The sequence below is a fragment of the Boleophthalmus pectinirostris genome, unplaced genomic scaffold (assembly GCF_026225935.1).
Source record: "Boleophthalmus pectinirostris isolate CB_2022bp ecotype Guang Dong unplaced genomic scaffold, ASM2622593v1 HiC_scaffold_19, whole genome shotgun sequence".
Taxonomy (NCBI): Eukaryota; Metazoa; Chordata; class Actinopteri; order Gobiiformes; family Gobiidae; genus Boleophthalmus; species Boleophthalmus pectinirostris.
In genome coordinates this window covers 6,382,360-6,401,855 of record NW_026571140.1, presented here as the reverse complement: position 1 = coordinate 6,401,855, position 19,496 = coordinate 6,382,360, and the positions used below count along the sequence as shown (strand labels likewise).

At 38.4% G+C, this 19,496-nt stretch overlaps 1 protein-coding gene across 1 annotated transcript in view; it reads left to right on the top strand.

The window, feature by feature from the left end:
• ddb1 (damage-specific DNA binding protein 1) overlaps positions 1–19,496 on the top strand; it is a 131,263-nt gene that overhangs the window by 78,107 nt on the left and 33,660 nt on the right. Inside the window, 1 exon segment of the mRNA XM_055154472.1 lies at positions 5,376–5,546. Coding sequence (XP_055010447.1) covers positions 5,376–5,546 — 171 coding nt within the window.

Below are 19,496 nucleotides of genomic sequence, written 5' to 3'. Positions count from 1 at the left end.
TTTTTTTTTTCCTGTGGTTCTCTGATAGCTGTATGAAATGTGAGTGGGTTTAATAAGGCACCCCCACGGTCCCATAAACCTGCTGGGCCGCCCGTGGATTAAAAGGATGGAGACTTAAAAGTGCAGATCACTTTTCAAAATGGATTAGGTACGATTTTCACATTTTTCAAGCTTATTCACGCAGCGGGACCATGGGGATATTATCAAGGATTTATGAGAATATCTTTATAACCGAGGGCTGTCCTAATAATCCATTTGGCTGAACTAATTCTGTTTGTGTATCCGTGGTAACAAGTAGTCAAGGTTCAGACTTAGCGAGCTCCTGACTTGTTACCCCAAGTTGATAGTTCGCACATTTTGGAGTATTTGTGGAATTATTTTAACAACTTGACACTACAAAATGAGGTTGTAGACTGCAAGGGCCCATATTATGCTAATGTTATAATGTTTCCTCATCAATAACATACCCAGAGTTGTGTTTTGCTTCATTCACACATGTTTAACACACAAGTTCTGCATATTTAGGCTGTGTTCTTTACTCAAGATGAAAAAACTCCACCTTGTAATGTCATGTGGTAATAGAGGAACTGTCATGTTTTTAAACTCCATACACTTTCACCTGAGTCATTTGGTTATTTTCAGCCTTGGAATCTCTACCGCTTCGTGACATCACAAGGTTGAATAGAGCGTTTTGAGCTTTGCAGGCAGCCTAATAATGCAGTGTTACTCAAACATGTGTGAACGAAACAAAACAGTGGAGATGACACTGCTAAAAACTCACAAGAGTCTAATAGGACCTTTAAGAGTAATTGTACTGCGTCAGTGTCTCTGCTGTGATAAATGATGTGACTATAAATAGAAGAGGCACGCAGCAGGCTAACCTACATCATGACCTGTTGCAAGTGAAAAGAAAAAGCTATTATCTCAAAGACAGCCCAAACAAGCCACCAATACTGTGAATAGACTGAACAGGTAGGTAATGGCGAGGTCAGACCAGGGTCCAATAGACAACCCTGTAGCAGCTGATAACATAATAATGGCCAATAACGTAATACCTGCCTATAATGTAATAATTTTAATGTAATAAAGCCAATAATGTAATAACTTGCCAGTAATGTAATAAAATACCTGAACCAATAACGTAATAACCTGATGCCAATAATGTAATAAGTTATTACATTATTGGTTTGTTATTACATTATTGGCTTATTAATATCATTTAAAGGAACAGTATGTAGAAGGTTGAATTAAAATGAAAGAATGTTTTCATGATTTGAGAATACTCACATTTAGATTTCATTGTACTCTTTACATGTGAGACAAATAATTGTAACCATCAAGTTAAATAAACAAATAGTCCTAATTTCTAAGGAGGAAGATACATATCAAAGCACTAATAATAATAATAATAATAATAATAATAACTGTGAGAGAGTGTAAGTCCATTGTGTTCAGGTATTTAAGCAGCTATTTGAAAGAGACAAAAGTAACAATTTATCTCACATTGTGACACTTTAAATTCAACTAATAAATCTGAAAGGATTAAAGGAACAGTAAGTAAGTTTGTGGCCAAAACTGGTAATTCAATCACGCATGAAATACTGCAGAGCATAGTATCTCCTCCCCCAGACAAGAGGTAACCAGCTAGGTGTCCGAAATCAGAGGTGGAGGGTGGTGCAACAGGCCCAAACACAGAATATACATATAATGACTAGGGATGGGCATGATTAATCGATTAATCGATAATTGATCATTAACAATTTCATCGATTACATTCATTTTAATCGACAAACCGAATGTAGGTTGCTGTGTGTAGCGTGACCAAACAGGGGTCCGTACATGTAGCTCTCTGCACTCAGAAGGAGCGAGCAAACACAAACATTCGGTCAGTCTGCAACGCAAATGCGTATTTAACGATGATTTGTACAAGAAATTCCACGCTTTCCGTTGCGTTGGGGACAAGTGTGAGTCCATGTGCACAGTGTACAAAGCAGCACATACGTTTCGGTGTCCAGTGGGAAAAAGTTTTGCCAGGTGAGAGCAGTGCAATGTCGATGACGAGTCCCCACCTCCCTCCCCCCGTACGGTGTCCTGGTTTTGACAAACACAAATATGGTCACACTAACCTGTATTCCACTGAATCATGTCTTTTAATCCAACAGAAGTTGACCGCATCAGCGACACAAGAGCTGTAGTTTTATCTTCGCTGAGTTTCTGCAAATTAGCGATGCGGTTTTAAGTTTCGTTTTTGTGAGAGTTGCGCAAAACTGAATTAAACACATTATAATGTCAAACGGATTGATGTGGCTCTAGAGTGGTTACGGTTTATATGTCGTAAAGTTGAATTTATTTATGCAGATTAGTAGTGCAGATAGTAATAATAATGATGATCATTTTAATATAAACACGTTAATGATTAATCGATAATCGATCGTTAATTCTTCCGACGATCGATTAAGAAAATTTCATCGAATGCCCGTCCCTAATAATGACCACATCAACATAAATTGAGGGCTGCAATTTCTATGGGAAAGGGAATATTCAGGCTGGATTACTATGGTCGGTGATAAAAGTATATGAAATGATCACGATTCCGACGTAATTTTATTATTAATTTACAGTTATTTCTTACATACTGTTCCTTTAAATGATATTAAGAAATTATTATTACAATTATTACATTATTGGCAGCAGTTTTATAACAAGCCAATAATGTAATAACCTGATGCCAACATTATTGGTTTAGACATTTTATTACATTATTGGCAAGTTATTACATTATTGGCTTTATAACTTTAAAATTATTACGTTATAGGCAGTTATTATGTTATTGGCCATTATTACGTTACGCTACAAACCCTCCAATGCTTTTTTCATGTAGTTTTGCCTGGAATGTTTCACAGTATGACATTAAACCTTTCTATCTTCATGGAGACCAAACCAGACCAAGTTACAGGTCAGATCTGTGGAGAGGCGACCCCCGCTCACAGTCAGAATGTTTTTGTCTAGGTATTTTTGAGCTATAAAACCACCTGTAATTTATTAAATGCAAAGTAGAGCTGTTTAATGCCAACAGAGCAATGATGTCCATAGAAACAAGCAGGTGACAGACCCCCAACCCAAAAGTTACATAGTGCACCTTTATGTGATTCTTGTGAATATACAGATTAAAAAACATGCAAATTGAAATATTGTATTGCTTGTCCGTGCCCATGAAAAAAATAAAATAAAACAAAACCAATGTAATCAATATAAAAAATAATTTGTCTGTATTCGCCACAGGACCATTAATTCAACTTCATTTGTAACAACTAACAATATAGTTATAACCAAAACTTTAAAGGAGACATAGTATTCAGAATCTACTTTCCCATCATTGAGGTTTTTTTTTTTTTTCTTAATGTTGTGTCCTGCATTTCAGGGCGCAAGTGCTCCGCAAATTTCAGTTTTCACATTGACTCTCACCTCCTCCTCACCACAGCTCTGTTTTGACATGAATAAATGTTCAAAAATGTTGCCTAGTGTAGCATTCGCTCTGATGAAATGTCACTATGAAGAGGCAGGGCTATCAGCAGAGAAGCAGTTTTGCAGTTTTGGACAGGAGTCAATGGACCCATTTGTATTTTTATGTCAATATTGTGACGCAGTAAACAAAATGTAAAATTACCCTATTTTTCGGACTATAAGTCACACGTTTTTTCATGGTTTGGGTGGTCTGGACTGACAGCCACAAGAGGGCACTCTAGGCTTGTGTATCAGTTTTCTGTGCATGTCTCCTGCAGAAAGAGCTGCTGTCCTGCTGCAAGTAGTGAAATATGCAGCAGAAAACGATAATCGAACAGCAGAAAGAAAGTTTGGAGTGAGCGAGAAACTTGAGAGACTGGTGGAAAGCGGGAATGAGGAACACGGGACCGGGGAGAGTTGCTCAGAAGTGACACGGAGGATGATGAATTCAGTTGAATCAATGGACTTAGTGTTGGAGTGAGATGGAGAGTTTGTTAAACTTCTGTTCTGTTGTTTATGCTATAGTTATCTGAAGAACTGTTTATATGTTACGTTAACATACCAGACTGTTGTTCTTTTATTCTATTGTTGTTACTATAACTCGCCTTTCAAGATGAAATGTCGATTCCTGGTCCATGAGTTTATAAAATAAATTTCCCCCAAAAAGTTTGACTTGTAGTCCGGTGGGACTTATATATGTTTTTTTTCTTCTTCATTACACATTTTTTGGCTGGTGCGACTTATACTCCAGAGTGACTTATAGTTTGAAAAATACTGTATGATTTTATGTATGCTTTCTTAAAATACCAGAAACAATGATAAAATGTCTTTAAATGTCTTTTAATGTTTTTAAAGTACACAGTTACAGTACTTTTTCACTAAAACATAATTCATATAATTATCTCTAAATTGTCTAGTTTGGTCTGTTTTCTACTTCCTGGGAGAACATGGGCAGCAGATATTTAAGCATATTTGAATGTCCAAAAAAGTACTATATATAGATATAATTCCACAACTGTTACCTAGCAACCCTGTAAACGAAGGCCAAAACATGAATTACACAATAGTTATGATTGTGAGTAAATTGTTGCTTGAATTTTTTGTATTGATAACATGTGTAGAGGTAATCTGTTTTAGAATTTTTTGTACTTTTTCTTCTCAACATTTTCCCACAGACTGCCACTGAACTGATGTAAAATTATGATAAATACTTACCATAAGCACTATCCAACCAAGTAATCATTCAAAAAACATAAAAACTTGTTCAAATAACACAGACTACCCTTGCTCGCATTATACAAACTCACAGCGGAAATCAATTGCGCCCTTGAATCTAAATCTATTCTTCTAAATAGAGTCGGCTCTTCAGACACACATTCGAAGCGGTGAGAGCAATTAGCTGTAAACAGTGGATTTATAACAGCAGCTGACAATTGCTAATCAACTCTTCCTCCCCCTCGGTGCGGTGAGGCTGTTGGAAAGACTGTTGGACTCAAATGTCATCTCCATTCATTCTACTGCACTATAACTGCCTTTGTGACCATAGGCCGGTCATAACACGTTTTGAAACCATTTTATGCCACTGTCACAATAACTTTAAAGGTCCGATATTGAGCAAAATTTACTCTTGTGAACTTTAAGCTGTGTTAGAATGTTGTTATCTCCTCAAAAACATACCTGGAGTTGTGTTTTGTTTCATTGACACACAGTAATGGGGAGATTGTTATCGTAATACGCAAAGAAACTTTACCCACGATAAATACTGATTCCCAAAATGTATTGTTCCGTTTATCAAATATTGAATAAGTGGATATAGAAGTATCGAGACAGGCCTATGTGACGAGCCCCTGTCTCTCATGCCGTGTGCCCAGGTTCGACTGTACGAGTGGACCGCGGAGAAGGAGCTGAGGACAGAGTGCAACCACTACAACAACATCATGGCCCTGTACCTGAAGACCAAGGGAGACTTCATCCTGGTGGGAGATCTGATGAGGTCGGTGCTGCTCCTCGCCTACAAACCCATGGAGGGCAACTTTGAGGAGGTGAGTTAACTTGGCAGTGGTGTACAGAGAAGTTCTGCAAAAGTATAAAGTGATATAGAGGCTAGGTCATATGGTAAAAATCAGACAATAATCATAATCTTTTTTCCTTCCTGCTGATGTCATGAACACAAAAACTATTGATTTAACTTTAGTTTGTGGTTTTATTTTCTACAATCCACATTTCTAAGAAGTCAGTGTTAAACATACAAACAGTGTTTAGCAAAAAGCATTTGAGATCGTTTCTCTTCAGTCTACTCTCTTAGTAGACTTAGTTTTTGAATCGTTATGAGACTATGGTTTAATTATTCAAATTAAACCGAATAAAGAAAAACATACTGTTGTAAAAATACTTTCATAGCTTAATTAATGTGTAACTTGTTTATCTGCAGAAATCCACTTCTATCGACAGTCTGGAGCTTTGTAAATCTGGTAAAAGGCTCAGGCTTTCTTTTATCTTTGATAATATTACATCACCGTTACAACGTTAATTCACAATCTCTGAAAATCCCATTTCACGCTGTTAATTTCTATGGGAATTTTCCAGTGCCAGTGTGGGGTTTGGAGATGCATGCTGGGATTGCGTGACGACAACGGCAGGAACTCTAATGGCTCTCGTTTGGAAAACAAATAAAATGCTTTGATGGCCCAGCCCTACGATTCAGATTCAGATCACTTAACTACTGCTTAATATTCTAAATATTTCGCTCAGTGAGTTATGGCACATTTACTCTGGCACGGTGCAGGTTATCATTAAAAATTACGTATGTGTATATATGTGTATATTTTACTCCTTGATAGGCGTCTGGCACTCTCTGCAGTATTCCAGATTTTAAAAATAGTTGACTATTGTCAACTGCGTCATACCAAGGGGAAAAGTAGATCCGACATAATGCGCCTTCATTTCCATAGTAACACATACTGTTCTTCAAACTCTCCCATTCTCTTGTGAAGCACAAAAGCGATCTATTCTAACAGTGCTGTTTGGAAAGTTTGTCCTGGCAACAAACTGCCTTTTGATTTAGCAAAATTCTGAAAACATTTTGGTGCCAGCAGAGTTGTAGATCAGATATTTAGCTGGGCATATTCTGTGGTGGTTTCCTCCTAGTCCCCTGACAGTTTTTAATGAAATGGAAAAAGAAGAGAAAAGATTGATGTGTCCCGGACTCCCCAGGCTAGCATTAGCTGTAAATAGTTTGTTCTTGTTTAACACAACACGTTTGGAGAAAAGGTTTGCTCTGAATACTTTGAATTCTGAAAACATTAAGAGCTTGTGCCTGACTTTATTTCCTGAGGTCGAGGAAAAGAATTCATAGAGTATACTGTAAAAGCAGTTATTTGACCAGTACATTTAAAAATCCATTTTGTTGGATGAGAACCATGTGGAGAGAGGTGTAAGAGACAGGCCAATTTGACCAGGTGCTTTTTCTCTGTTTCTCTGTTTCTGTGTTTCTCTGTTCTGATTCATGAGAGTGAGAGAAGGGACTAAATGTTCTTCACTCGTGGTTGAACATGGGGCACATGCCCTTGCTTCATTCCAGTGAATAAACGCTGCTAGCTGCAGATCAGGAGCCAACATGAAATGGAGAGAGGGAGAGCAATGTGGCTCATCTGAGAAGTTCAGTGACTTAAATGAATACATTTAAATGCAAATACTAAGCAATTCTAACTAGGAAAATTATTGAATTTCTCCAAATTTGTGTTCACTTCTAGGAGTGTGCTGAAATAGCGATATATTGTGATGCTGAATTTGATGATTCGGTATCGTTATCGTGGGCTGCTCTGTGGATATAGCCAAGAGTAGTTTTTGGTATCTTTTACTAAATGATTTTACGACAGTGCTACAGTTGTTTAGTGGAGGTTAAGTTGTTTATGAAATACATTTGACATATTTGCTGTTGGTGATTTAAATGGGTATATTCATATTGAATTTGAAACAACATTCTAACATGAATCACAAAATAATATTATATGGGCCCTTTAAAATTTGGTCCTTGTAGTCAGTGTATTTAGCCATCCTATCTGAGCACAGCGGTACCCTCCCTCTCTTTCCCACGCAGTTCACTTTCTGTGCTGTCATTAATATAGCGTGCCATAACCAGCCCCACATTACAGCTCAGTGAAACTTCTGAGACGAGAGATAAAAAAAAAAATTGGGCTTGTGGAGCTGGAGGAAATAAGTGCGAAACTCCCTCTTCTGCTATCTTTTCCGGGTACAGAACGACCCACTGGCTTTCAACCATTTTAGGCAAAACATGAAACCAAGACAGCGTGTTCTGCTTGGTGGAAGCTGTTTTGGTGCCTGAAGAAATACACTGCCAAATCTGCTATTTAGCATATTATGTTGCTTTCTTCGGCTTTTAATCATGTTATAATGTTTGCACTTCTAAAATGTAGCGCGAGTAATTTTGTGTTTCATTCGCGCATGTTTAAGTAATTCTCTTGGGTAAGTTTATATCCTTCTGAACAGATGTTGCTTGCAGGGCTGGGAGATACATTATCTGTTTGCTGTTTTGGTAAAATCTTCAAATTGATATTGAGAGATTGAGTACTATGTTTGAACCCAGACACTTTCCCAGACAGTTTTCTTATTGGTCAGCCTCCTTAAGGCTCTTGAATGAGTCAGGTGGATTTAACCAATCACAGTGAAGTGAATTTCCAGAAGATACAGCACTAAAGATATCAAATGTCAAGGGCGAACTGCACAACTTTTATGGTGGAGGCTCCGTCACTTTAGCCTGATTCATCAGTCGGTTTCACTTCGTAGAGGCCATCTGACCTCACAGCATTAGAATTCGTTCAATCGACGGTAGGCGGGTACATTTTTTTATTTAACCAATTGCTGCTATTTGGTCATGACGTATGTAATGCGCCGCTAACGGGCTAACGGGTATATTAAGCTTTTCCCAAATACTGTAGGAAAAAGGTCAATAATGTCTTTCCCCTTGATAAAACATTCTCGTTGTTCCTGCATTAAATCCTCGATCTCGGGAATCGTTGCCAACACAGAATGTATGGCTCTTTGCTGTTTGGCTGGTGCCCGAACTCGCACTTCAGGTGTTTTTGTAAACCGTCTAGTGAATTCCGATTCCTGATCTAGTCGCTGGAGAGAAATTGAGTGGACGCACTAGGTGGCACCTGCCTGGCTACTGTCACCGCTTGTCTTCATGGAAATGTTATTGCTTTGTCTAGAATGTTCCATGGTATAATTTACACCTTATCTCAAGGGAGACAAGTACAGGCTACATTACAGGTCAGATCTGTAGGAGTTTCCCCTATTCACAAAGAGAATTATTGTATTTTTGAGCAATAGAAACACCTGTAATGATTAAATGCTAGATAGATGTGTTTAACGTCATACATTGGAAAATAACAAGCAAAGCATTAACATCTCCATGGAGACAAGTAACAACCCTCCACCAGAAAAGTTGCACAGTACAGGAATTGTGATAAAATGGAAATTGTGATCTGTCTCCAAATGAATCATAATATACACTTTTGTTGGCATATTGTCCATCTTTAACTTGATTTAAACTCTACATGAGGACTGTGCTCAAAAAGTCCAAAAGTTTAGAAAGTCCATACCTTCACCACACTTCTTCTGGTTAGTCTTAAAGGCTGTGTAGCAGATTTATTTGTATCTATTTGAGCAAAATTTGTCTTGTGCCAGTACAGATACATTGTATAAGCTGCTCTTGAGGTCAAAATGAATCTGCTGTGTACTGTCTACATTGTGTTTTATCAGAAAATGTATGTTGGCATGGTAGTTGTTGTTAGTTTTACCACCAGAGCAAAATTCCACGCTGGTCTCTGAAAGTTATATAAAGCACTTATAAATTAATTCCAGTGAATAATTAGGATGCTCAGAATGCAAAGGGTTAAGTGAGGAATAACTTTGGACCACTGCATACCACTTTAGTTATGTTTTTCACATTTTGAGATTGTAAAAATCAAGCACAGCACATTACATTTGGTTCACTACAAACCTTCCTCTGTTAGTATCTGAAAATACTTGTCCACTACGGAGGTCAGCGGGTCAGACACTTATTTAAATGCAAATTTTGGTGTTATCCAGGAGTTATTTCAATGCAAAGGAGTGATATTATTAAAAGTGGGACTTAAACACCTAAACTTCTCCACAACCACCAGAACTGCTGAGTGAGGGGGAGGAGGGGCGGGGTCTGTAGATATGAGGATCAGTGTGTCAGGTCGAATAGGTATCCTCACTTCAAACTACTAACCTGATTCATCAGCCGGTTTGACTTCATAGAAACCGTCTGACCTCGCAGCATTAGAATTTGTTTGCTCGACGGTAGGCGGGTACTTTTTTTATTTAACCAATCTGCTGCTATTTGGTCGTGATGTATGTAATGCGCCGTTAACAGGGCTAACTGGTATATTAAGATTTTCCCAAATCTCATAGGAAGAAGGGAAATAACGACTGTCCCACTGATAAAATTCACCCAAACTTTTTTTTGTTCCGGCTTTAAATCCTCGATCTCGGGATGTATGGCTCTTCGCTGATTGGGTGGTGCCCAGACTTGCATTTCCAAGGTGCTTGTAAACTGTCTAGTGCAGGGGTCTCCAACCTGTAGTTCGGGAGCTACCAGTAGCTCTCCACCCCTTTCCAAGTAGCTTGTCAAGGGGTTTCTGAATTCTATATATTGTGGATAATAAGTAAAATTTTATTAATTACCATTGTAAATCTAATTTTGATGCCCAACTTGGTTCACCGATAAATGGACAGTGGTTTATGTTTTATTGGCATCTAACTGTTCCCCATCTAAGGCTTGCTGTGGCTCTTATATTTACTCAGTTTCCTTGCAACTCCTGAAATTGGTAGCTCGCTGGCATTTTTGTTTCGTAAAGGTAACTCATTGGAGAAAAAAGGTTAGAGATGCCTGGTCTAGTGTATTCCAATTCATGACCTAGTCGCTGGAGAGAAATGAAATTGAGTGGAGGCACTAGGTGGCGCCAGCCTGGGTATCAAACTCCACCCCTGCAGCCAGATGTTTGACCAGAAACCCTTGGCTTGAATTAGCAGTCTTACGTAATGTCACATAGTACTTGCAGAGGCGACTAGAGGCAGCACACGTTCAGTTTTTGACCCTTTAGGAAAAAAAAAAATCTATTACTGGAACCGTATCCTGTCTCCGTGATGTGATAGGACACGATTGGTTGAGCTGCAGGTTAATCAGAGAAACACATGGTACGTTCCGGTGAAAACAAACATGGTGGTTTAGAAGTAAAAAAGGGGAAAAACACACACAGGACATAGGAACATTGTGGATTTTTTTCAGGTAAATGAAGTTATATTTTGTTCTGAATGTAACAATAATTTTCAAGAGGAAATGTCTTCTGCATTTGACAGATCCGTGATACAAATGAACGGCTGTGGTTGGACTGTCTCACGTTTGGTCAGAGATCTTTCACACTCTTTGGTCTGTTTCCAGTCCCTTTTGGATTCACACAGAAAGTAGAAAGGACTGGCAGCTCAGGCAAACAAATATACCTTGTCTGTACTGAAGTTGCCAGGATGAGGAGCAGTACTAGATGATGTCATTAAAACACCATGTGCACAGTTTAGTAGCAAAGAAGTAGCTTTAGTTTTTAGTTCCACTTTAAGGTTTAAAAAAGTATAGCATTCCCCTATAAGAAAAGATGAGGAAAATGTAAAAAGCAAGTTTCCGTTGGAGGTAATAAGTGAGTATTGAAGTTTGCAGTGCTGATTTGGCTCATCTCAGTGCAGTGTCAGCGTTCATGGCCCCAGCAGCTGCGTGACACAGCTTATGCATGAAATGGAGGTGCTTACTTGTGCGTCTACTATTTTTCTGTTTGAAATCCTAGCCAAAATCAATAAATCCAGAGCCGGCCATATTTTTAGACCATGACGACGTTCAAAGTCTTAGCTTGTAAATCCCTCTTCGCAATTCAATCAGATACACTAAGCTGCTGGAAGTGCGGGGAAATGCCAAATGTGTTATACCCACAAGCAGTTACACAGTCCTCTTCTTATTCTTTCACAATAGTATGGTAAGATCAGATGATACAAAAGATATTCAGGAGCCATGTTGAATTTTGCAGTGTTTCTAGTTTTTAAAATTGATTGCAAGTTCAGTTTAGAATGTCTGAATTAACCCCTTTACTCTCTGGTTAAAATAAATCAAATATAGGCTGAAATAAAAAGGTACACTTTGTAACTTTCCCATGGGAACCAATGTCCCTGTCTTGGAAAATGTACTTTAAAATCTTGTTTTTTAATTGATAATGGTATATTTTAGTGAAATTAAGTCTAACAACTCTAAACTACTAAAAAAAAATAAAATAAAATGACATTTAAAAAAAACAATTAAACTAGGGATGGGGATTTGCCCAGATATCGCATTGGTTCAATATTGAATACTTTGCTTATTTTGCGCGTGCCGAAATGTTGCGAAGTTTGTCCTGATAAATCTCACAATTTGCAAGTAAGACGGTGTGTGGGATTTTTCTTTATGTTCTTGGGCTGCTCCCTCTCCTCCAGCGCCCCCGTCTCAAGTAATTAATGTGCAAAGTTCTCATTCTTTTTAAACGGACAGTGAGTGAATATGGCAATAGAAGAGCAATTTGGCTAAAAGATACATGGCTGTATGTTTACACAATCAAGCCACAACAGATTTTTTTATCCCAGATAAATACTGTGAACTTTACTATAACTTATCATAACTTGGTCCTTGGTATGGATTTTAATCAGCTCAAAACATTCATGTTACACCATCTCTAAATAAACATTTGAATTTGGATTTATTATAGAAGCCAAATTCATTTTGCAGGGGCCAAAAGCCACACTTTGCACCTTTTAAGGAAATTAAAAAAGAAAAAGCTGTGTTTTAGTCACAGCATTTTTTTTTTCAAAAGTGGTATTATCTAAATATAACAAAGCTGATATAGAAATAATTAACTTTTGTAGTACATTAAAACCAGTGCATGTAATAGAGAGTGAAGCAGCGTGCTGAGTGTGCAGTGTGCATCTGAAGAGCGGGAAGGTGACTTTGAACACAGGATGACAGTCAATGTGACCGAACAGATCTGCTGTTTTCAGATGCTCTGTCAGATCTGTCACTGTTTCATATGGAAATGCACCTAAATAGCTTCCATGTGAATTGTTGATATTTCACGTTAGAATAAAAGTAGGAATGTAGCCTTTCGTTTTCTTTTCTAAAATAAGTACAAGTGTATTTCTATATAGATTTTGATATTGATTTCATGAACATAAACAAGGCAAGCTTTCAGTCAGATACACTTAACACAAAAGCTGCTCCAAACAGAGCTGGACGCTTTGTGACGCTTTTTTTCTGACAAGCATTGCGATTGCGAATAGATTTGCGATTTATGTTTTTAATAATACGATTCTGTTCAAAGTTCACATTTTAAGCACCAAAAGAAAAAGACTGAAATACGAACTGACAAGCTAAAACAAGAATCACATTTATCACATAAGACAGGATATTTTGTTTGTATTGGAAATTTGGGTATTTAAAAAATTGCAGTCCTTTCCATTTGCTAATTGCTTCTGCAGTATTCAGTTATATTCAGTTATATTCAGATGGTTAGACTCAATTGTAATTAATCTCGCAAACCATATCTTTTTACTGACAGACCTCTTAAAAATACCCAGCCCTATTTTTTTAATTTGAATGTAAAACGGATGAATTATGATTGCTCTAAAGAAAGAAAATGTGATTTTAGGACAAGTATTTTTTGTACCAGCTGTGCTCTTATCTCTAACTAGAATACTAAAAGTACTGTGGTGGTTAATGTTGGTAGTTTTCAAATTCTAATGTGATGTCGTATTCCCAAAAGGAGGACAAGAGCCAGTTTTAACTATTAATTACACTGTATTTGCCATGAAATATCCAAAAGGTAAATGCATGAATGTTAAACCTGGTATAACTTCTTGGGTTCTTTTTAAAGACAATGCAGTAAAGTGTATTTACCTTGTTGACATGTTTCGGCTGCTCGCTGCAAGCCATCTTCAGAACTGTCACCGGTGTTGGTGGTGACGTGTCGTATATCAGCTGTTGTTACTTCCTGTAGGCGTGGTCAACCTGATGGACCTGGCAGGTCGCTCAGACTGACCACACCTCCTGTCGCCCAGTGTTCTCTGGATCACAGTTAATGCTGTCCGTGCCTCGTTTCCTGATTTCACCTGGCCTCCTTGATCCAGCGTTTGAATTTGTTGTTTTCCGATCCAATGACCCGAGCCCCGTCCCAATCCAGAATGTGGTTGTTCCTTTTACAGTGTCTGATATGGCGGATTTTACGTTTACGGTGAGTACGGTATTTTACGGTGAGTCTCCCTGACGTTTCCTTTTCGCATTCCTTTTGGTGTTCATTTTTCGAATGTGAAATGCCCGGCCCGTTTCCCCTATGTATGATTTATTGCATGATTTCCATTGAATTTCGTAGATGGTATTGCATTTTTGTTCTTGTGACGTCATATCACTCTTCACAAAAACACCCGTGGATGTCACACTACGCATAGTACAGGAAAAACTTAAAAAGGACAAAACACTCAAAAAACGCACAAATCTAACAGTTGATGACATTACACAATTATTACGTTTCGTGGCCAAATCTACATATTTTCAGTACAACAGCATAATTTACAGAAAGAGGGGTTTGCAATGGGAGATCCACTATCAGCAATAATGAGCAGTTTTTCATGGAGGACTTGGAACAGAAAGCATTCAACACCGCACCACCACAACGCCGTTTAAACCTACACACACTGACCAATATCTGCTCTGGACATCCGAACATCCCACTGCACACAAACTTTCAGTAGTAAGAACATTATTGGAACGGGCCACACTCATCACAGACCGACAGGGAGGAAGAGGAGAGACACATCATACAAACACTCAAACAATGTCAATATCCCAGCTGGGCCATAAACAAAGGCAGACAACAAGTTATCAATAAAACCAACAAACCCCGGAAAAAAACACAACAATCCAACACAGGGCAGCAGGACCACAAGAACATAGTCACACTACCATACATCAGAGGAATAACCGAACCCATCCAGAGAGCCATGAAAAAACACAACATAAGCACTGTAGTGAAACCATACACAAAACTCCGCCAACAACTCGTACACCCCAAGGACAAAATCCCACAAGAACAAAAATGCAATGCCATATACGAAATCCAATGCAAATCATGCAATAAATCAGGCTGGGCATTTCACATCCGAAAAAAGGAACACCAAAAGGAATGCGAAAAGGAAACGTCAGGGAGACTCACCGTAAAATACCGTACTCACCGTAAACGTAAAATCCGCCATATCAGACACTGTAAAAGGAACAACCACATTCTGGATTGGGACGGGGCTCGGGTCATTGGATCGGAAAACAACAAATTCAAACGCTGGATCAAGGAGGCCATTGAAATCAGGAAACGAGGCACGGACAGCATTAACCGTGATCCAGAGAACACTGGGCGACAGGAGGTGTGGTCAGTCTGAGCGACCTGCCAGGTCCATCAGGCTGACCACGCCTACAGGAAGTAACAACATCTGATATACGACACGTCACCACCAACACCGGTGACAGTTCTGAAGATGGCTTGCAGAGAGCAGCCGAAACATGTCAACAAGGTAAATACACTTTACTGCATTGTCTTTAAAAAGAACCCAAGAAGTTAAAGTATATAAGAAGACAAAATGAACATCACTGGGTTAAACCTGGTATTTTCTATTATTGACCAAACCCGAGTACACACTATATTACAACATAATTTTGCATTTTAACAATTTTAAATAAAAATATAAAGAAAGACAAAGTCATTCAATGTCACTATGGAATAACAGTGCACCTGAACACAGTTTAAATGGCCTAAGATAAGTGTAAGACGCTTAGAACTGACTTAGTGCAAGGAGGGAGTCTATCTATCCATCCATTTTCTTCCTCTTTATCCTGGGCCGGGTCGCATCGGCAGAAGTCTAAGCAGGGACTCCCAGACTTCCCTCACCCCAGACAGTTCCTCCAGCTACTCCAGAGGGACCCCGAGGTGTTCTCAGGCCATCCGAGAGACATAGTCCCTCCGGCATGTCCAGGGTCTTCCCCGGGACCTCCTCCTGGTGGGGTGTGCTCAGGAGGCATCTGGATCCTCTCGCCGTGGAGGAGCAGCAGCTCTACTCCGATCTCCTCCCATGTGACTGAGCTCACATGACTCACCCTGTCTCTAGGAGGGAGTCATTAACCAAAAATATATGCTGTTAAAATGTAGTTTATAGATAAAAACAACATTCATATTTCATGAGATCATGAAGACACTTTAAAATAGTTAAGTTATAGTTAACTGCATACATTTAGAAGGAGAAACAGCCCACCCCATTAGTGAACAAGTGCCGTTTTGTGAACGATTTCACTGATATTTTGAGATGACATGCTCATATTTGAGGACAGTGCTCTTTCTTTCTCTATTATGATGCCACTAATTACAAACATGAAGAAAAACGACTGAGAGAGAAGCCGCCTCACATTTAAAACACAGCACAATGCCAACCGGAAACAAATCACTTCAAGTTTTACGACCGGAAGTAGCATTTGCCAACGTGTGCAGGGTCTATTGGATTGAATAGTGATTATCCAGTCAAATGACTCTTATATGGGGCCCGCTGCGGTGTTTAGCTCAGCCTAATATCCAAAATGCCATGGGGACCCCATTGGTTTCAGTGTAATGTGTTCCTGCTGTGTCTACGCAGCATGGGACTGCTTCACTTACCTAAAGTGCTTTTGGATTACCAGCCATTTTCTACTTAGGCATATTCAAGGACACCATTAGACATGTTCATCCATTCTATTCAGAGGTGTGAATATCAAACTGTCTGGGTCACAAATGTCAAGCACCGCAGAACAAGGCTTAGCTATTATAAGAGCGCTGGCTGCCTTTTACCGCATTCATGGTTCTATATCATATTATGCATTATTCAGGCTGTTAAAACTACCTCTGAACAGCTTAGCCTTGGTTGTTTAGGTTATTTAAAGCACACTTATAATGCAGAAATCAACTTTTCAGAGCTTTTAGCTGTGTTATAATTGTTTGCCTTCTCATTTACCTTGCTGAAGTTGTATTTGGAGTGATTAGTGAATGTTTGAGTAATCTTTAATTGCTTATTTTCAGCACTCCATATTACTGATCTGCCCCCGTTTTCATCACCACCGGCATACACCCACTGCGCTGTGCTTACTTTGTTCTCCAATTAGATTTTATTAATAAATGAATAAATAAAATATAAATGTTACACGTAGGATTTGGCAGCGTTGAATGTCATAGATTATAGCTATAGAGCAGGCTCATACTCATTAAAGGTGATGTAAAACTGTTTAAAAATGTGGTTTCGTATGGAGGAGCTGACTACACTGAAACTAACACACCCTAGTTGTTTACAGTAAAGAGTTTCTGCTATTAGTTACGTCCATTTAATTACTGTAAGGTGTGAACTGTCACCCGAATTGTTCACAGTACGAGTGTTTGTTATTAAGAATGAAAACTTGACTCTGGGGACAATTCACACTTTAGAGTATATCAGTGGGCTTACCTTTTTTTTTTGCCTGGGATATTCAACAGTATGGTATGGGGGAGCTAACTACCTGAACTAACACACCCTTGTTGTTTACAGTAAGGAGTATCTCTTATTAGTCCAGTCATTTTCACTACTCTAAGGTGTGAACTGTCACCTGAGTCACATTTTGCACTAATGGGTGACCATGCAAAATAAGATTCAGGTTACAGTTACCAAATAACAAACTTCTTACTGTAAACGACTAGAGTGTGATTAAGTCCATTGAACTGCCTAAAGTGTGAACTGTCACACTGTCATCTTTTCCATGATCATTCAAGACCATAATTCAGTGGACTTCAGGGTGTGTTAGTTTCAGTGTATATAGCTCATCCCTTCAAACAGCTATAAGGCAGTGACTTATAATCCTGTCAGTACTTGTATGAGTGGCTCTAAAAACTGTTGTCCATTTAACAGAATTACATTTTCTTTTGCAGTGTAGCCTGCCAGGATGACTGAGGGATTACACAGACATATCAGTTCAATCTTATCTGTCTTAGAAATGAGATGGTGTAGTGCCTGCCTTATTCATCCAGGAGTGATCAAAATAGAAAGGGTCTAGTTTAGTGATGAGTAGATGAGGCCTCAAGGTCTCAGATAGATGTGGTCTGATATCCAACAAAGGAAAAAACTGACAAGAAGGTAATGCAAACTCATTAAAGCAAATCACAGCCCATTGTACAATAAATTAGGCAAATACATGATACATGACAAGGTGAATGGTTGTGAAAATGATAGTCAAATAATATCTTTTTTTTTTTTTTTCAGTAAATCTGTAGTGAGTTCCACTCAAAGCAGCCCACACAGAACAGGCCTATCTTGTGTTTCTCTGTGGATCTGTGGTGATGAACAGAGACACTGCAACAGATTTGAGTCTTGCGCACTTTGCGCTACATGAGCTGCTTCAGCACTGCCGACATGAGCAACACCAAATGATATATCACATGACTTTTCTTAAAGTGATACACACAGCAACACAGCTCGGCACAGGCATCACTTGCTGAGCTAGTTAGGCTAGTGTCACAGACCAGTAACATCAAAATGAAAATGGCTTCTGGATGGGAGCTGATTTCAAAAACTGTGTCAAGATGACAATCTCTCAAACCCTGTCTACCTTATCTTTCTTGAATGTGTTTAATCACAACTGTTTTGGATGCTAAAAATACTGGGGATGTAACGATATCCGAATCTCATGGTACGATATTATCACAATATTCATCTCACGATAATTATTGGGTTATTTTGGAGAGGTTAACAAAATGATTAAGATATAAAAGTGTTTAATAACTAATAATTATGTAATAATGTTAATAATTAAGTAAAGGATCATGATTTACGCAGTTCTCTCTTTTTTAGTACTTTTAGGTGAAAAACCTTGCAATTTGACATATTGTGACCGTCCACAATATGGTGAGAGTTTTGACGATATAATATTGTTATTGTTGTATCCCTAAAAATACTTGGCCTGTTGGCATCACTTGCTTGTTTCTATAGATTGATACATGTTATGCTTTGTAGTGGAAAATTCCCGAAAATGCCACCAGCAATGTTACATAATACACCTTTAATGTTTAATGATTTGCATACTGATCAATAGTTGTAGTACAGTTCACAAATTAACTTTTCAGTGTATGAACAAGATGTATTTTCTTTTTACATACTGTACACTTTTATGATTGTGTAAATATACAGATACCTCTTTAACTTCATCGCTCATTTAGTCCATTGGAATTTTTCGGATATTAGTATTTGTATGTTATTAGGTTCTTTTTTCAGACGAAAGGTTTGTTTTTATACCTGACTGCTCACTATCGGTCTTTCTCAGAGTGATCACCTGATGTTGCTGTAACTTGTCCGGTTAACGTACATAGGTTTTTGACGCTGAGGTTTTTGCCCCACAGCGGGTTAAATAGACCGTGGAGGCTCTGCAGACTCTTTAAACATGAGAATAATAACAGAAAAGACATTTGTGTTACCTCTTTGATACCTTCATTTAGCCTTTGGTGTGTTCGCTCAACTATGGCAAAAAAAACGGCAACAGCTCTAACTCCTACTTTTTTACTCTGCCTAATTAGCCATGTGCTCCAAGGATGAGAGTCTTTTTACAGACCTCACTGTTGCACTGCGGTAGAAAGTAACAAATTGGAAAAGTATAATTGCTTAAATCAGCACTACTTATGGTCAATATCATATATTTCACTCACTGACTTCTCAAACTATAGATTTTCTTTAGAGATAGATTTTTAGGAGTTTTATTCATTGCTCTTGTACTGTAACAAAATTGAGTAGCCTTAGTCTACTTCTTCACACTATGTGGTATCGGACTGGTATGAGCGTCTTCGAGT